The sequence below is a fragment of the Hippichthys cyanospilos genome, chromosome 8 (assembly GCF_059441005.1).
Source record: "Hippichthys cyanospilos isolate Australia breed blue-spotted pipefish chromosome 8, RoL_Hcya_1.0, whole genome shotgun sequence".
Lineage (NCBI taxonomy): Eukaryota > Metazoa > Chordata > Actinopteri > Syngnathiformes > Syngnathidae > Hippichthys > Hippichthys cyanospilos.
This window is the reverse complement of record NC_142376.1, coordinates 17,480,589-17,497,855: the sequence shown is the minus strand read 5'-3', so window position 1 is coordinate 17,497,855 and position 17,267 is coordinate 17,480,589. Positions and strand designations below refer to the sequence as shown.

The following is a 17,267-nucleotide window of genomic DNA, read 5'->3' as shown; positions in this document are numbered from 1 at the left end:
AAAAAAAAAAATAAATAAATAAATAAAAAATAGCAAAAATGGATTTGGTCTTCTGTGTTTGTAGTTCTTACAATTACCAAAATACTCAAAATACTTTCAAGTCACCTTCTATGGCGATATTTTGGTTTTCCAGTTGATTAAATAATATGGCATATCAAAAGAAAAACATTTGTAAACACTGCCAATTCATTTTGCATGCATTTTGTTAAACTAGCTTGTTTTGATCGGTATTGGTCGCTTTGTTCATTCATTTAACTGTTTCATGAAATGACATTCGGGACAAGGAACGCTGGGTCATTTGAGGCAGCTTCACAGAGACGCGCAAGCCACCTTATTGTATTCAAAAGCTCCTTAGCAATTGGGTGCATCGTCTACTAATCTTTTATTTTTGGACACTTTGATTACCATTTTGGAAATGTAGGAAATGAAAATCAATATGGGCAGGATCTGATTACAACTCTTGCCCTCGTTGGTCGATATCCCGCCGGGAGCCAACCGTGTTTCTTGCGGGAATGCATGTGAGCTGCTTAATTGGTTGCCTCACCAGTCTTGTCCAAGTTGTTGACTGTTGACTACAGTACGTCCAGTCTGAGTGAATCTCACATGCGAGTGACAATGAGCGGCTCAAGGACTACAGTGACGATTAAAGAGAGCTTTGGGAAGATGTTACAAATACTGTTATAATAAATTGGAATTTCGAGTGTAAACTCTGCTTCCTTGTTTGGTCAGCTATGGGCTCCACTTTAGGTCAACTCCTATGTTTGGCATGCAGCAAACCTTCACAGGGTGTTTCCCCGCAATACTGCTTTTTTTTTTTCCAAGAAAAAAAATACAACGCACAGAGTAAAATAATTGATCAATCAATCCATCAATTCAACAAAGGGTGACAAAAGAATATGCAATCAAAGCATTTCTTTTGAGTTCGAATTGTTATTTTACCTTGCAGTATTCTGTGTGGTGTTTAAAATGGTGCAAAACAGGTATGTTCAGTCTTTAAGATAGCTTGTTGCTGTAAACAGCAGTTCAGGGTTACAAAAAAAATTATATTTAAAAAAATCCACACTTTTCTTTTGCATTTTTCTGCATAAATTATATGTTACGACCTCATAGTCTGGTGCAGCTTATCCGTGACCAAAAAAAAAAGTAATTTAGCTCAAATTTTGCTGCTGTGAATTATATACCGTTGTGGCTTATAGCCTGAAAATTCTTGGTTCGACGATAGCAGTCACCTCAACTAACCTGCATGTGTAGTTCAATCCTTCGCCATCAATGCATGTAGCTCCATTTGAACAAAAATGTCCATATTCTTTGCATGTGTCAATGTCATACTCGCAGGCTGTTCCTGTGTAACCATCCTGACAAAAGCATGAGTGTTTTTCGATCAGATCCACACATGAGCCTCCATTTAAACAGGGATTGGTATCACAGTCCTGCAAATAAATACACATCAAAGATAATCTATAATGGGTAACAACAAAGGGATAGAACGTCAGAATGACCAGAGGCCGTAGAAAATACTGTACCTCTGTTTACATCCAGGTATCCTCTTTTATGCTACGCATAATTCATAGATTCTGTCAACCTTAGAATTTGAAAACACTACACACAAACAGTCTTATCACCAATGGACCAGGTAAACACGAAAGATGTCTGATCTGGTCTACGACTATTAGCGACCACAAACAGGCAATCAAAACAAATTGAACTAAATGTTCAAAGAGCTCTTATAAGAAACCCAATACCTTATCTTTGGAGTCCAGCTGAAGCTCTGTTGTTTGAATCAATTAACCGTTAGACGGAGCCATTTACCTTAATCAGGTATTTGTACAACGTTTGCATGATCGTGGTGCTTCAGTCCCGCTATCTCGTAGGAGAGTCGATAAAGCCAGTGACACCAGAGACCACACAAAGCCTACAAAGTTCTTCTTCCCAAACAATCAGCAGGATTAATCATGAAAATCAACTCACATCAATTTTCGTTTCACATCTGCTGCCGGTCCATCCCTCTTCACAAAGGCACATGTAGGAAGAGATTCCATCGTGACAGCTAAGGTGGGCCAGAAACGGTAGGGAGGCGTTATTGGTTTAGCGAGCAAAAAACTGATGGAAGTTGAGATTGATTGGAATGCTTCTTTGAAAACAGCTCTATTGCTGCACAAAACACACATTGAGAAATATTATTGGACACTGTCAAATTCATCATGCCAATGTCCCCTAATTCAAAGTAATTCCATCATAGTTCCTTCTAATCTACAGAATCGTCCATTTAAAGGGGACAGAGATAAATACTTACCTCCCTTGAAAACAAGGTGCCGACAAGCATTCATCAATGTTGGCCTCACAGTCGGTGCCAAAGAAGCCGTCGGGGCACACACAGTGATATCGATCGGCTTCGTCAATACATCTCCCACCATTTTGGCACGGCTTTGAAATGCACTCGTCAATGTTAACTTCACACCATGCCCCTAAGGAATAAAGCACACCTTGAAAACAAGTGCAACTCATCGGGAGAGGGAGTAGCTTCATACAGCACATACTGATGAAAAATACAATTGTATTGTAACAAATGTGTTTGTCAATTTGAGAGTGAAATGACGAGTCAGGATTTTCATACTGATAGTTTTATAAAATGTCGGCGATGGACCAAAGCCATACTATCAGCAGAAAAGTCAGACCTTCCAGTCTAATATCCTTGAATGTAAATGTAAATTTTTTCTTTTGTCCAAATGGATGAACACTCCTCATGCATGACATCATGCTGAGCCTGTCATGCTAAATCTGGAGTTACAGCTCAGTCAAAGGATTGCATTGCATGCATAGCTTTTTATTTGATATTCTAACCCTAACTCAACATTATATACATAAAAATTTAAAAAGTCATTGCTGCATACAATGTTTTTAAAAGGGCAACCAGAACCAGAACTAAATGCCTTTCAGCACAGTTTTTCTTTAAACGCTTGTATGGTGAGTTTGTAATAACAAATGAGATGTGCCAGGTGCCTGATCAATGCCACTCCTCAATAACGCTCATGTTTTTACAATTTAATCAAATCATAACTCAGTTAAAACTTGGACGACAATTAAGAAGCTATACATATTTTAAAAATTTCCTGTACAGTTATTAAGAGGATTTATGAAGGCCCTTGCCAAGGCCAAGGTTAATATTCATTAGTATTATTTCTTATGGAAATAGTGCTTTGACAAGTGTGCTAAAATATGTGTTCTGCTCTTCATTAGGTGCCTTTTTAACCTTTTATCTAACCTTTAGTGTTGTAACCATGGAGACATAGAATGTGTTTTGCAGTCACTAACCTGAATAGTAGCAACAGTCGGGTTTTTAAATGACATGTTCACACAAATAAGCTCATATTTGGGTAATTGTATTTAACGTTTTGAATACGTGGCCATGTAGAACCAGAACATTCAAAGGTGATAAATCTCCTTTGAACAGGACACAAGTCTGTGTTCTGCGCATGCAACCGAAGGGCATCTTGTTCTTTTCGATAGAAAAAAAGTATTTATACTCGTAATATGGTCCGTGATACCATTTAATTGCCGAAGCAAGATGGAGAAGGAGAAAAAAAACACCTCAGTACTGTAATGCCCCGGTTGTGAGTAAGGATGCACTCAGTTGTCAGCGTGGCTCCAACACTTTTATTTTCAACCAGTACAATGTAATAATGAACCCCTAGAATGAGCTGCTGTTGGCCACAACTCACGCCCACCAATGGACTTGACAACCAGCCAGTTCCCCTTTTCGTCCTCGTCCCTTGTCCCTCCTACCTCACGTGACCTCCCCAACAACAGTGACTCCTCCCCATCAATTCGCAACAGAACAAGAATACATGGACATTTAAATACTTTGCCTCTTACAAAGAAACCTAATTTGAATACTGTGCATTCCATTGCTGAAGTAAGAGCAAAACTTAACAAAGAGCCACACTTTTGAAGCGAAGGGGAAGCTGATTACTGCATTACTATGGTGAGTGACATAAATGTAATGTGCTTCACTACCTATCGTAAGTAAGAAGAAGAAATGGTGTCTATTTGCGACATGACATTACCCCTATGTCACAGTGTCTAACCTTATGCCATGAGTGTTGAACTCCAGTGCTCGCGGGCCGGCATCCTGCATGTTTTTCGATGTTCTCTCGCCAGCACACCTGAATCAAATGATTAAGATCATTCTCAAGCTCCTGTAGAGCTTGCTAATAAGCTAATCATTTGAATCAGTCGTGTTGGCAAGAAAAAAAAACGGAAAACATGTTGGAGACCGGCCCTCGAGGACTGGAGTTTGATTCCTGTTCCTTATGCAGTCAGTGTTTTGCATGTTTTTTACATCCAGCCAGTATTTAAGTACTGACTGCATAGATGTAGTCATAGTCAAAACCATATGCTAGACATGCATGGACAGATTTTAACTAACAACTATGTACTTTTAGACTTTTAGAAGTTGCCCTGACAAAAAGCAAAGATTCAGTCAATGATGGTTGAGGTTAGACGAAAATAACCAGACTGGTCAAGGAAAATATCCACTCGGTAGGCGACCATCAATGAAAGCACAATAATTTCAACCATGAAAACGCTGCAGGACACATAACCTGAAGCCACAGTTCAGAGTAGGAAACTGAAGTATTATTGCTCACATAGCAATGTGACAATGCAAGACTGGAAAAGGAAAATTTGACAATAGAAAATTGGAAGAAGATTGCATGGCCTGATGCACCTCGACGCCTGCGGCCACATTGGGATGGTAAGATCAAGCTTTGGCACAGATGTGAAAGAAAAAAAAAACGCACACAGAGAGGGGGATTTATGCATTGATCAACACCATTAGGAATACAACCTCAAAATATCAAAATAAAAATGCAACTAGACAGTGTGAATTGAATGTGTTTCACACACTTAAAGCTCCCAAGTCAAAAAGTCTTGTTTAAAACATCACCTCAGACTTAAACACAGATTGAGTAAGCAAATTGTTTTTATTGGACTGTTTTGTGAAAAGATAAACGCTGCAGCTTTATCCTTTGATGTTACTCATAGGTTATATGCTAAATGCCCTTGCCAAGCTATGTGTCTAATGATTATCTGTTGAACGGTATATCTCATTGATGCAGTAAAGTGCTTTGTCAGGCTCATTCATTATTTTCAATAGGTCTAAACGGTGCAGGTCACAAAGCATATAGACCTTTTTTTTTTAACTATATTGATGTATTTTTTTCCCCTGAATTAGCAACTGTTCAACTGACCTTTCAGGTGAGCACTACCTATCTTGCTAAGAGGCAAAAACAAAAACTTCAATGATTTCTCTACAGCCTGTCAAATTGAACATCAGGCAAAGTTTTGCGTCAATGAAACAACGGTGTATAAGGTATTAATATCATGTGTTGGATGTGACTGAAAAGACATCAATGGGGGTCAATCAGGGACTTTCTGCAGTGGATATAATTGCGCCAGGGCCTCCAAATACATAGATTTGTTTTGTTTTGAATTCACTCCTTCCACCAAATGTCATTTGTTTGCTCTCACTGGAAATAAGGCATGTTGATTAGGGGAACGTTTAAGAGGTGCACGTTTTGTGTTTCATCATAGTGACAGGCATGACACTATTTGGTAATCGGTTAAATTAGAACAATCACTCAATAAATTTGTTCCCAGAATAATTCAATCCCTTACTGTTATTAAATTTTGTCCTTTTGCTTAATTGCTTATTATTAGTGTTAACAAAATGATCAAATCATACAACTCCCCTCCATGAGCTGTCACCTTATCGTGGTGGAGGGGTTATGCTTGTCCCAGTGATCCTAGGAGCTAAGGTGTCAGGGGCTTTATACCCCTGGTAGGGTCACCCATGACAAACAGGTCCTAGGTGAGGTTCCAGACTAAAGACGGCTCATAGACCCCTTATGATGAGTAATATCAATGGAGTCAGGGTTCCCTGACCTGGGTCATCGGGCTGGAGGAGCCCAAGGTAGGCTCTTCCATCTCTTGGGCAGAAGTCGGCGTGGTGGTCGACATACTGTACTTCATGTTGGCAAGGCCTCAGGGGTGGATGAGTTCTGCCTGGAGTTTCTAAAGGCTCTGAAAGTTGTGGGGGTGTCCCGGTTGACACCTACCTGTACAACATCACATGGACAACAGAAAAAGTGTCCCTGAATTGGCAGACCTTTTTAAGAAAGGGGAGCAGACGGTGTGTTCCAACTATAGAGGGATCACACTCAGCCTCAGGTGAGGTCTATTCAGGGGTGCTGAAGAGATTCAGGAGGAGCAGTGTGGTTTTCTTCTCGGCCGTGGAGCAGTGGAGCAGCTCCACACCCTCGGCAGGACCCTCAAGGATGCATGGGAGTTCACCCAACCAGTCTAAATGTGCTTTGCGGACTCGAAAAAGGCATTCGACCGTGTCTCTCAGGGAGTTCTGGGGAGGGGGGGGGATTTTGGAGTACGGGGTACCGGTTGTCCTGATATGGGCTGTTCAGTCCCTGTACAACCGATGTCAGAATTTGGTTTCCGGCAGTAAATTCCAGGGCTCCATTTTGCCTGCGTCTCCGCATAACCTTTGCCCGGTAATGCAAACTTTCAAATAAACTTGCGTCCGCCGGACGCATCGTTTCTTTTTTTTCTTCCAATTACATCTAAATAATAATCACTGTCTATCTACTCTTTTATTCAACAAAACTTGACACCTTACAAACATTATTAACAACATTGTCCGCTATTTTGTTTTGATCTTGTGGAAATAAATAGCGCCAATCAAGAAAAAAAGAACATATCTTTTTTTTACAAAAATACTGGTATTGGTGAGACGAATAGTGAGGTACTGATCAAATAGATGGCAATTTGATCGTTGTCACGCCCGGCTTCAGGGAAAGACGTTTGCCCCAATTGCCCCAATGCTGTTCGTTTCATACATTACTTGATTTCTCACATTTTATTTTGAAGCGTTGTTTGACTTCCTTTACAACCAGGCGCGTCACCAGACAGACGTCACCATAGCACATCTACATCACAGTACTGATCTGCAGTACTTGGGTAAAAGCTTCACCAATAAAACCTAATTCACTTTAGAGCGCACATGCCGTATACTTCGTAGTATAGTAATTCATTGCTGCTGTATTTGCTTCACATGAGCAATATGCACCTGGCTAATTAATATGGTACGGCAAGTTGAGCGATGTGTGAAAAATATTTGTTTGAATTAACTTAAAGTGTAACGAGATGGATTTCAGAAAATTATCCGCCTGCAGCAGCGAGAAATGGAGGAGTCGAAGTCCTAGCAAGCTAGGCCTCAAAAGTCCGTCTTAAGTTCATGCTAAGTTGTCTAAAGTTATTCCTTGGGTCAAGACAACCATGTTCATTTGTCGTACGATCTGTCGGGGGAATTTGTTTCAACAGCATGGATCGATGATAATTTTGACAATACCGCATTAGGCTTGTCTTAGTTGACAGATAGAACGTCTGGATCAGGGGTGTCAAAGTGGCGGGCAAACGGGTTTTATCTGGACCATGAGACTATTTTGTGAAGTATAAACATTGGCGGAATTTTTTTTAATGAATAAACAATTCGAAAAGGTTTTATGATCAATAGTAATATTAATATTTAATTATTCATAGTCATGTACTTGTTTTAGACAGTATTAAAAAAAAAAGTTGTTTCATAGTTACATAAATGTTTGCCATCATTTTATTGGAATAGACTTTTCTCCATGCGCCCGCAATCATGAGTTTGATAACTCTGCTCTGCATTGTGCAGTGGTTCTCAGGAGGAAAAATATTTTTCCCTATCATCAAGTTGTGGACCAAATTTTTAAGCCATTCACATTTAGTTCACAGAAAATTGCATAGTGGACTTGTCTGTCCTGACAAAGATTCTTTCAAAGATCCTGACAGAGATCGTTCAACCCAAAGCAAAGTAAACTGATTTTTTTTTTAGTATCAGTGACAAACTAAACAAACGAACACTCAAAGTAAAAAGCAGACTTTTGACAAAAATGAACCGTTATATCAGTGATTGTCGATATGAAGAAAACAGTGATGGACGATACATGGAAGTTCATTCCATTTAAATAAATTTTACTGTGACATTTGTTAAATGCTGATCATTTTTGCTCTCGTCTTGTAAATGTTTTTTGAACCTCGGACTTACATTTTCATTTTTACAGTGCAATTTTTAGGACTCCAAACATTTCTGTCCCTAACCCATAGCTTTTTAGTATCGCGAGTCACGGAGACTGTTTGCAGAGGTGAAATGAGCACTGAAATTCATTCCAATGTGTTTCCGTTGAGGGTTGTACTTCGTCCTTTGTTACCGATTCTGTCCATTATCTTGATGAACAGAATTTCTAGGTGCAGCCGCATGTTTGCTCTGTAATGTTACTAATGTTGTTAACTGTATGATCTCTGCATTGCACTGATCCAAATTCAATTGAATGGCAAGGCACAAATAATGAAATATCATAGTGGATCTTGCAGCCTTTGATTGCAACCTCAAAATCCCTCCTGCTCACTTTCTATTACTGTAAAAAAATACCATAGTAAAAAAATATATGTTTGCTGCAAGCCAAGTCATTAACTCTCATGAGTCGGTTTGACACCTCATTAGTTATCACACAGAGAAACATCCTTTAGTTTCTCGCCAGCATTAACTTTAATCAGGCAGCTTCCACACAAACATCATAAACTGATTTAAGCAGGGAGCAGGGACTTTTGCCTAGGTTTTAGAAATTCAATTTCTACATGTCTCCAGGCAACTAAAAATGATATACATTTAATTAGATTGCAATTAACTGTTGAGCACAGTTAACACAGTTGCGCAATGCACAGTTATCAAGCTTATTGTTGCATGAAGTGGATGGATGGATGGATGGGTATCCGGATGGATGGATGGATGGACAGACTGATAGACGAACGGACGAACGGACAATGGATAGACACATGGTGGAAGGACATATGGTTGGATATGAGACTTTAACCAATCCAATTATTGATTTGAATGAAACTTGTTGATAGTGATGGCGCTACACTAAATCTAAAATTTCAGTTTAGTGGAGAAGAGGTTTGGGAGCAACGAGTGGCTGAATTTAGATTTTGTTGTCAAAAAGGGGCGTGGTCAACTTCCTTTGTACCCTTATGTCCCTGATTTATACACACACACACACACACATATATATATATATATATATATATATATATATATATATATATATATATATATATATATATATATATATATATATATATTATATATATATATATATATATATTACAGCACATCATATTATTGACTACAGTGGTATACATAAATAAAAAAAAAATGTTCAATAAAAGTACATTTAAAACACAGGTAATGCAACTTTCTCTTTGTTGTTTAAAATCAATTTACTTTGGGGTTTTTTAATAAATTCAGAAATTGCAAAAAATCCCAAACTTTTAGTTTTCATCTTTGAGCTGCAATGGACAAACACATCTGTCAAATGAAATTGCCTCATCTCTTTTATAAGACTTGACCAAAACAAACACACAAAAAAAGGCTCATGTTAGCACAACCTTTCATGTTCACTCATCACCAAACGCAAAATATTCTTTGACTGTGTGACTGATTTTTTTTTTTTTTTTTTACAGAGAGCTGGATTATTCTGAGTGCAGAGGTGACGAAAACCATCAAAGTGCCAAAATCAATGCAAAAATCAATTGGTGAAAAATAATAATGACTGAAAGGACAAAAAATGTTGCTTTTACATATTATGAAACTTTCACTAGGACAAAGGCTAGCTTTTTAGAATTCACTAAGGGCATGGGGTCAAAAATTGCTTGGCTTTTTTTGTAAACAAAAAATTCTTGAGAAATAATTATTGAGCAGTTAAAGTTATCAAACAGCTTGCTTTATGATCAAAGAAATAATGAGAAAACAAGCCTTTTAGTCTGGTGCTGTGTCATTTTGGTCATGACTGTTGCCAACATTTATTTTCTTTTATTTTGTCTCAGATGGTGCTGAAATGAGGCAGAAATATTGATCTGAAAGTTTTTCAAACCCTATTTTATGATCAGCATTTCAAAATGGTCTCTTCCAAGTTCAACGTGCAACAGAATGACCAATCTAAGTTATCGTAAACAGATGCCAAACTAATCGGGCCTGCCTCATCATTTTACGTCTCCCGCGAGTGATCATTAACACCCAAAATCAAACCTTAGGGGAATTTGTAATGTCAATATACCTACCATGCATGTTTTTTAAATGTGGGATGGGAAGATCCACGTGAGCACTGGGGCAACATGCAAACCCTACACAAGAAGGCCAGGGCGAGCTGGAATTGAACCTGGGACCTCTGAACTGTGCTAATACAGTAATTTCAACAATAATGCAAAAAACATATCGTATAATTCTGATTTCAAATCAACTAAACAGTTACTAAACATCAGTTTAACAACTAAACATCAGTTTGTTGTACACAGTAATCATACTCTCTGAGATGATTAAACAATTACAGTACTTGTTTCCTCATCATAATGGCCAAATGAGTAAATTTGCAAATTTACTGAATCTGTTTGGAATATGATAACATTTCTTGTTATAAACTATAGACTTTAACTTAATAGTTATTTTCCATAATTGATAAATATGAAAGACTTTTTAGATGTATTCAGATCAGTACCAAGCAAGCAACAGTAATTAACTTTGCATCAAACATTTTCCTTACCTTTCTGATGAAACATCGACTTACAAATAGTTGAAAGGTATTTTTGTCATGCCGTGAGAGGTCAGTATCACTTTAGCAAAAGAAAACACAAAAACAGCTTGAAACAAAAACACATAGCTCTAGAATGTTTTTACTCATTAAAAAAATTATTTCAAACATTTGCAGCACTGTACGGACATTTGTAGCTGCTATGAACACTGTCTTCTAGCAACAGGATACATATGGAGATGGAGATGATCACGAAAGTTGTGGTCACTCTAGACTGAAAATGTTGAAAAATATGGTTGTATGTTTTGCTGACATAAAGCTTGGAGACTTGAACATGAAACCGTGACACACTTGATGATGAGATTGTGTCTGCTCAATGTTGGAAAAAATCATGGGTAGAAATAATCTTATGCAAGCTATTTTAAGGAACTTTTAGCTCTGTCATTTATGTAATAGGTAATAATTTCTTGATAAGTATGACCATGAACATCATTATTGTGTATTGAATGTAAGCAAAAACTAAGAGAAATATTTTTCCATCACAACTGCCAACCAGATTTTTAAAATGGCAACAACACTCCATAATTACCTGAATATGTATCATGATAATACGTATTACAACAAAAACAAGCGGTTTAGAGATCAAGTTTAATTGATTGTATGCAATGTAGAAGGGTCATTATGAAGCATATTCAAACTAGAGGTGGCTATTATGAAAATAGCATCAAACAATGAAGTTGAGGGTAGGATAAATCAAACCCCTATATAGAAGGCGCATTTTAGTCTTAAAACCACAATAAATAAATAATAAAAACATATAACATTAAAAAAGGCAAAACTTTTCAATTATAGGCATATTTTTGACATACTGGAGCAAACTATGGCATGCATGTAACTTTTTTTAGTCCTTTTCAAGAACTTATTACTTGTAAATTGAAATTACTTTTTTCCCCCCCCATTTTATGCAATGCATACTGAAAGGAACCTTCAAGGGGAAATATGCAAATAAAGGTTTGTATTTTCAAAATGTATCCACCAGAGCACATTCACTGGAAGCCTCCCTGCAACATCATCGTCATCGTCCACCAATGTGCTGACTGAGAAAATGGTCAGTATGTGCTGATGGCGATGTACCAACACACAGGGGAACACGCTTCTTCATGACAAGTAAAGAAGAGAAAACAGAGGGTGACAAATGACAACAGCCCAAAAAACATGATCACCCATTAATCATGTCACTGTAATGACTTCTGACCTCAGGATTAAATGCAGCTCCCATGTATAGTTAAACAATACATGCTAGTATCCTTAAAAGCAAAACATCCTCATCAAGAAGGTGAGATGTTGACAACGGTTTGGGCTATCTCTGAGTTACATTTTTATAGTGTGACAGTATGGCAAAGAAGAAAAAGAATGAATAAAACAGCATACAAATGACAGTAAATATCCACAATTATGTGAATAGGTGAGAACCTATGAGGCATTTACTGAATGCATGCCACTGAACAATACATGTAAAGCAACAGAATGCTTTTTTGTTTGTGTGTTTGCTCCAGGGCTCTCTTCTCCAGTTGTTCAGTGTAATTTATTTTAACGCCAGTGTGGTGGGTTGAAATCAACAGCATTCAAATGTCTTTTGTGAGTGGCTGTTAGTTCAACAATGACACATTAACAACTATTAGAATAGATACCCTATGTGCTTTATAAAATATTCATAATAGGGGCAAACATTTAGAGGCTGAAGAAGCCAATTAATGAAAATGTGGAGGGAGCCCAGGTGGGCATGGGGAGAACATGCAAACTGTACACAGGAAGGCCAGCGTGAGCTAGAATTGTGAGGTGGATGTGCTAACCACTCTTCCACAATGGATACCCTCTGAGCTTTATAAAATATTCATATTAGGGGCAAACATTTAGAGGCTAAAGAAGCCAATTAATGAAAATGCGGCACACCTGGAGGGAACCCAGGTGGGCACGGGGAGAACATGCAAACTGTACACAGGAAGGCCAGCGTGAACCAGAATTGTGAGGCGGACAAGCTAAACACTCTTCCGCCGTGCCGACAAAATTAAGTTTTAGTGTGACATAAAACACTGCACACAATGTTAACAGTAGAGGTGTGATTCTCCATTACCAAAATAAAGAATGTATGGTACATATAAAAAGAAATCGATCCGCTTCCTGTCAGCTTACTACGTCACCACGTCACCGTGCAGCCCGTTCTGGAAGTCAAACTTGCGCAGCAGGACACACAAACAAAGATGGTGGAAATGAGCAAAGTGGCACCAACATCTACATCGTGTTTTGTAAACTCCTGTGACGTAAGAAAGTCACAAAAAAGTAAACGAGAGGTTTCAACCCATTGCTAACGAATGAAACTTGACCATCACGGATTTGGTGATTGTGTAAACCTTAAAGGTAGCTTTTCCCTATCTCCAAATGTGACGCTACTGCTGAACATGATAAATATCTGCTGCTTTGATGCTAAATAGATGAATAATATCAGGAACAGTGTTCAGTCATGTCTTTTTATTCTTCCTCTCGCTCTCCCTACATCGCAATTCTCCTCGCTATAATGCAATTTTCTCTCTTACACATGCAAGTGCATCAAATGTGCTAACCAGGAACAAATATTCATATGGAACAGAAAGCAAATCATCCGAAATCATGAAACTTCAGCATGTCCACAAAACAAAATAAAATACAAAAGATCAGTGAAGAGATGGAGGAAAGAGCCGGTAGATTTGTTTTGGAACAATGAGATAATGTCGTCATTTGATATAGAGACCTCTGCTAAAGATGACAACACACTTTGACGTGTCACAAATGCACTGGTTGCGCGTCAGAATTATTACCATCATCACAAATGTCGACTTTATGCTTTATGCTTCCATTGGGATGAAAGTAAAGTCATATATCAACACCGCTTCACTTCACTGCCGGGTTGATCTGTCCCAAGCTCGACTCCCCTGCCGCCTCCACCACCAACACATGCAGTGCGTATTTAGAACGACTTCAAATATAAACATTGCTATGTAGCTTATGCATGATGTTGTTTGCATGTAATGAAAACAATAACTAACCAATATATGTTTTATTCATGTGGTCAAATAATATATCTGAGAAATAGCGGCTAAACTTTAAAAAGAAATAAGGTTTGTGCAACCACTCTGTTTTTTTTGTTTTTTTCTGGGTGTCATCCTCCCAAATTGAATAGACCCAAATAGGACAGCCACTCCATTCAAATTGAAATAATCAAAAGATGCCGCAAATATGGCTCAAATAAACTTCATTTGAAGTCCAGCTAAGCACACATTCATACATCGACATACAGGTGCTACATAACTTCAGCAAATGCAACGTCTGCTCTGTCATGGCTGGGTTAAAGTCGGCGTGATTGTGGGGATTGAGGACCTGTGTGCAGGAGGCTCAGTGTTGTTGCTGGAGTCCATATTTAATTAACAAAAAGTGTAAGAGAACCACAGGAGAGGAAAAACTACAGTCATGACAACAGAACAATCCGACAAGAAGTGAAACTAAACAGGGAACTAAATACACTCAAACTAATCACGCAGCAAGGAACATCTGGACAAGAAACAATTCAAGCAAGGATAGGTTAACACAAGAGGGCAGGTTGACAAGGACAGGTGGACACAATCAATGTAACAAGACACTAAGGGGAAGAAAGCATGAAAACTACAAGTCAAACCTAAGACATAAATCCAGACCATAACACACACTTCCCTCGATTTAAGAGTGCCTGTGGTAATTCGATACTCGATCTTCACACCTCACTGCACATTTTAGGCGCTCCAAATATGGCGGTGTGAAATAAACTTACGAGTTGTTTCAGTGTTTCAAAGAGTGAGGGGCTAGAAACACTACAATTAGGAGACACTGTATGAGCTGAGCCTTGTTTCCAGCAGCTCAAAACATGCTCGCTGCTCCACCATGAATTCTGGTCTCTTTCTGTCAATCGGCAATATGGTCCATTCCTTTTCCAGTTTGTCGTAGTTGTAATTTGTTTTGGTGTTTGTCAATGTGTTTCGACTTTTGGTAATATGTTTTCTGAGTTGTGCATTTGTTTTTAGCTTTTGTTCAATTGCTTTATGAAATGTAAAGGTGTTTTGGCTTTTGTTAATTTCTTACCTGAAATGTGTGTTAATTTGTTTTGAATCGGAATTGGAATTGAATCAAATTGTGAGACGGTCAAAAATAAGTAGACCCATAGTTAATCTGTTTTTCTGACTGATGCAACATGAGTCGGTCTTGGCTGATTTATCAATACTACAGGGTGACAGATTACCAGATTTATCTATTTGCAATTTTTTTCTTGTGGGGCTATCTCCAGATTAAAATAAACAAAACTCAACCAAGGACTCTGGATGAATTAAAACAGAGATTTCAGGATGAAATTGACAGTTTCCCAGGTGAGATGTGAATCAGGAATCGCTGCAGCAGATTTCAAGAATGCATTTATAAAATAGGACACCATCTGCAGGACGTAATTTTAAAAACATGAAATTGCATGTTTTAAAGTTTAAATGACTATAAATGCAATATTTTATATGTTTATAATAAAAGTAGTAGATTATTAATTCTATGAAATAAAATCAAATAAACAATACAATGAAAATACTATGAAATATATAAGATATATTTTATAAAAAATGGCCTTGAGTGCAGAAGAGTAAAGTGGAATACAGCACATTCATTATGGCAGTCCTTATGTATCACCTTTTTACTATCTTTAATATTTTCAAAGTGATGCTAAGACAAACAGCAACAAACACCACTGCCCTATCCCACAGTTTATGTTCTTCAATTGGTTGATCGCGAGCTTTTTTACACTTTAAACAGAAGTGGGGTAGTACTGTTTATGAGACTTTAAACAACCAAGTTGTACTGAATACTAAAACGAAAAATAAAGATGCATATTTTGGCTTTGTGGCCAGCACCACTAATACAATCCAATATAAAATGTAATGCAGGTGAAAACGAACTGTCATTATAATGTGATCAAAATCATGCAAGCTAACAGATATGGACTAGACTGATTTATTGGTAAGCACCTTCAACTGTTAGGCCCTAAATTGATTCTGACATTCACTATGCAAAAAGAAAAAAAAAAAAAATCCATATTGATATGCCGATGCTGACGGAAAGTAACATAGTTATGTGGCACAACCAATCTACATTTCTGAATTCTGAATCTGAAAAAGCAGAAGCGGGCAGTCAGTCAGCACAGACGGACTGTCCGTCAGTCCATCGACCACAGACGCCTGTTCAAAACAATGGACCAACGAATGACAGGAATGCTAAAAAATATGACGGTTTAAGAAAGAAACATGACATCAGATGTCCGTCAGACGTCTGTCAATCCGACATGTCCCTTTTGGAGATAGGAATCAAGATTGCATGTTTTTCCTGCTATGTTGCTGTGTCGTTAGTCGATAAATGCTTTGCAGCCTGTGACAAAACTCACTTTACTTTGCCACTAAACAGTGACGAAATGTGTCAACTTCTTTGCATCAAATCATTAACAGCGATATTACAGATACTGACCAGTTAGGGATGTCTTTGTGCTGCTTCTTCGAGTGTTGGTATCATTACCCAAATAGCTTATTGTAGAAATTCTTGCTAAGTGGAATTTTTTTTCAGACTGAGAGCTAAAAGTAGAGCTAAAAAGTTTAGATTGAAGTTAAAGAAATCTAAGATAGTTCATAAATTCCCTAAATAAAAGCATGATTTAGTAAATTATATTATATTATTGTATATGATTTATTAAATACTTGCTGCTTTTCACTTGCAGTGTATGTGACAGATGAACTTTAGACATATATGATAAATAATGGAACTGTCCCAACTGTCTGATCAAGCGGTTATAATTTACAAAAGGGACAGAATCACAACATATGATGAGGGTTAACAATGGAAGTTGCTGGGGGGGGGGTGACAGAAGTGGGGGGTGAGCGATGGACGTTAGCGGGCGGGTGTGGGGTCTTTGGACGACGGAAGTGGGGGGGAGGGGCGGGAATGGAGGGAATGACTGTTGTCTGACGGAAAAATGGACCGACCATAACAATTTTCAGCTTGAAAAAAATTGCGGGCCAACGATGACGGACGGAGGATGTGGCACTGACCACTGTCGGACCAACCAAAAAAGTAAGTTGCTAAAGTTTAAGCCGTCTCCATAAAGCTTCCATGTAGTTTTTGTGCTGCGGTGGAAAGTTCTACAGCAAATACTTGTATGAATTCCAGTTGATTTGAGCCAAGTCAGACAGCATCTTCCGAGGGCCTGCTCTCTTGGGGAGTCCTGTTTCCTCGCTCCTCATGAGCTTAGAGCATCAGAAAAAGTAATGACTTGTACTATAGTGTTCGGAGGCCTAATAATAAAAGCTGCTTCAGTGGGAATTGGGCCATGCGTGTCAGGTTCTGCTCTCCAGAGTTACAATACCTCAGAGATTTCTCCCCCTCTCTCAATTGAGGAAGGATAAATTGATGATACAGTGCGGAAGACAAATGAAATTAATCTTCCCGGTAGCTGACAGGAATCGGCTTTAGTGCAAAAACTCATGGCACACA

At 38.2% G+C, this 17,267-nt stretch overlaps 1 protein-coding gene across 1 annotated transcript in view; it reads right to left on the bottom strand.

Moving 5' to 3' along the window:
- Positions 1-17,267, bottom strand: part of eys (EGF-like photoreceptor maintenance factor) — a 206,135-nt gene that overhangs the window by 92,592 nt on the left and 96,276 nt on the right. The window contains exons 29-31 of the mRNA XM_088421408.1: positions 2,294-2,465; positions 1,969-2,047; positions 1,240-1,430 (exon numbers count right to left, since the gene is read on the bottom strand). Of these exons, the coding sequence (XP_088277534.1) occupies positions 1,240-1,430; positions 1,969-2,047; positions 2,294-2,465 (442 nt within the window). The remainder of the gene's footprint in view (positions 1-1,239; positions 1,431-1,968; positions 2,048-2,293; positions 2,466-17,267) is intronic.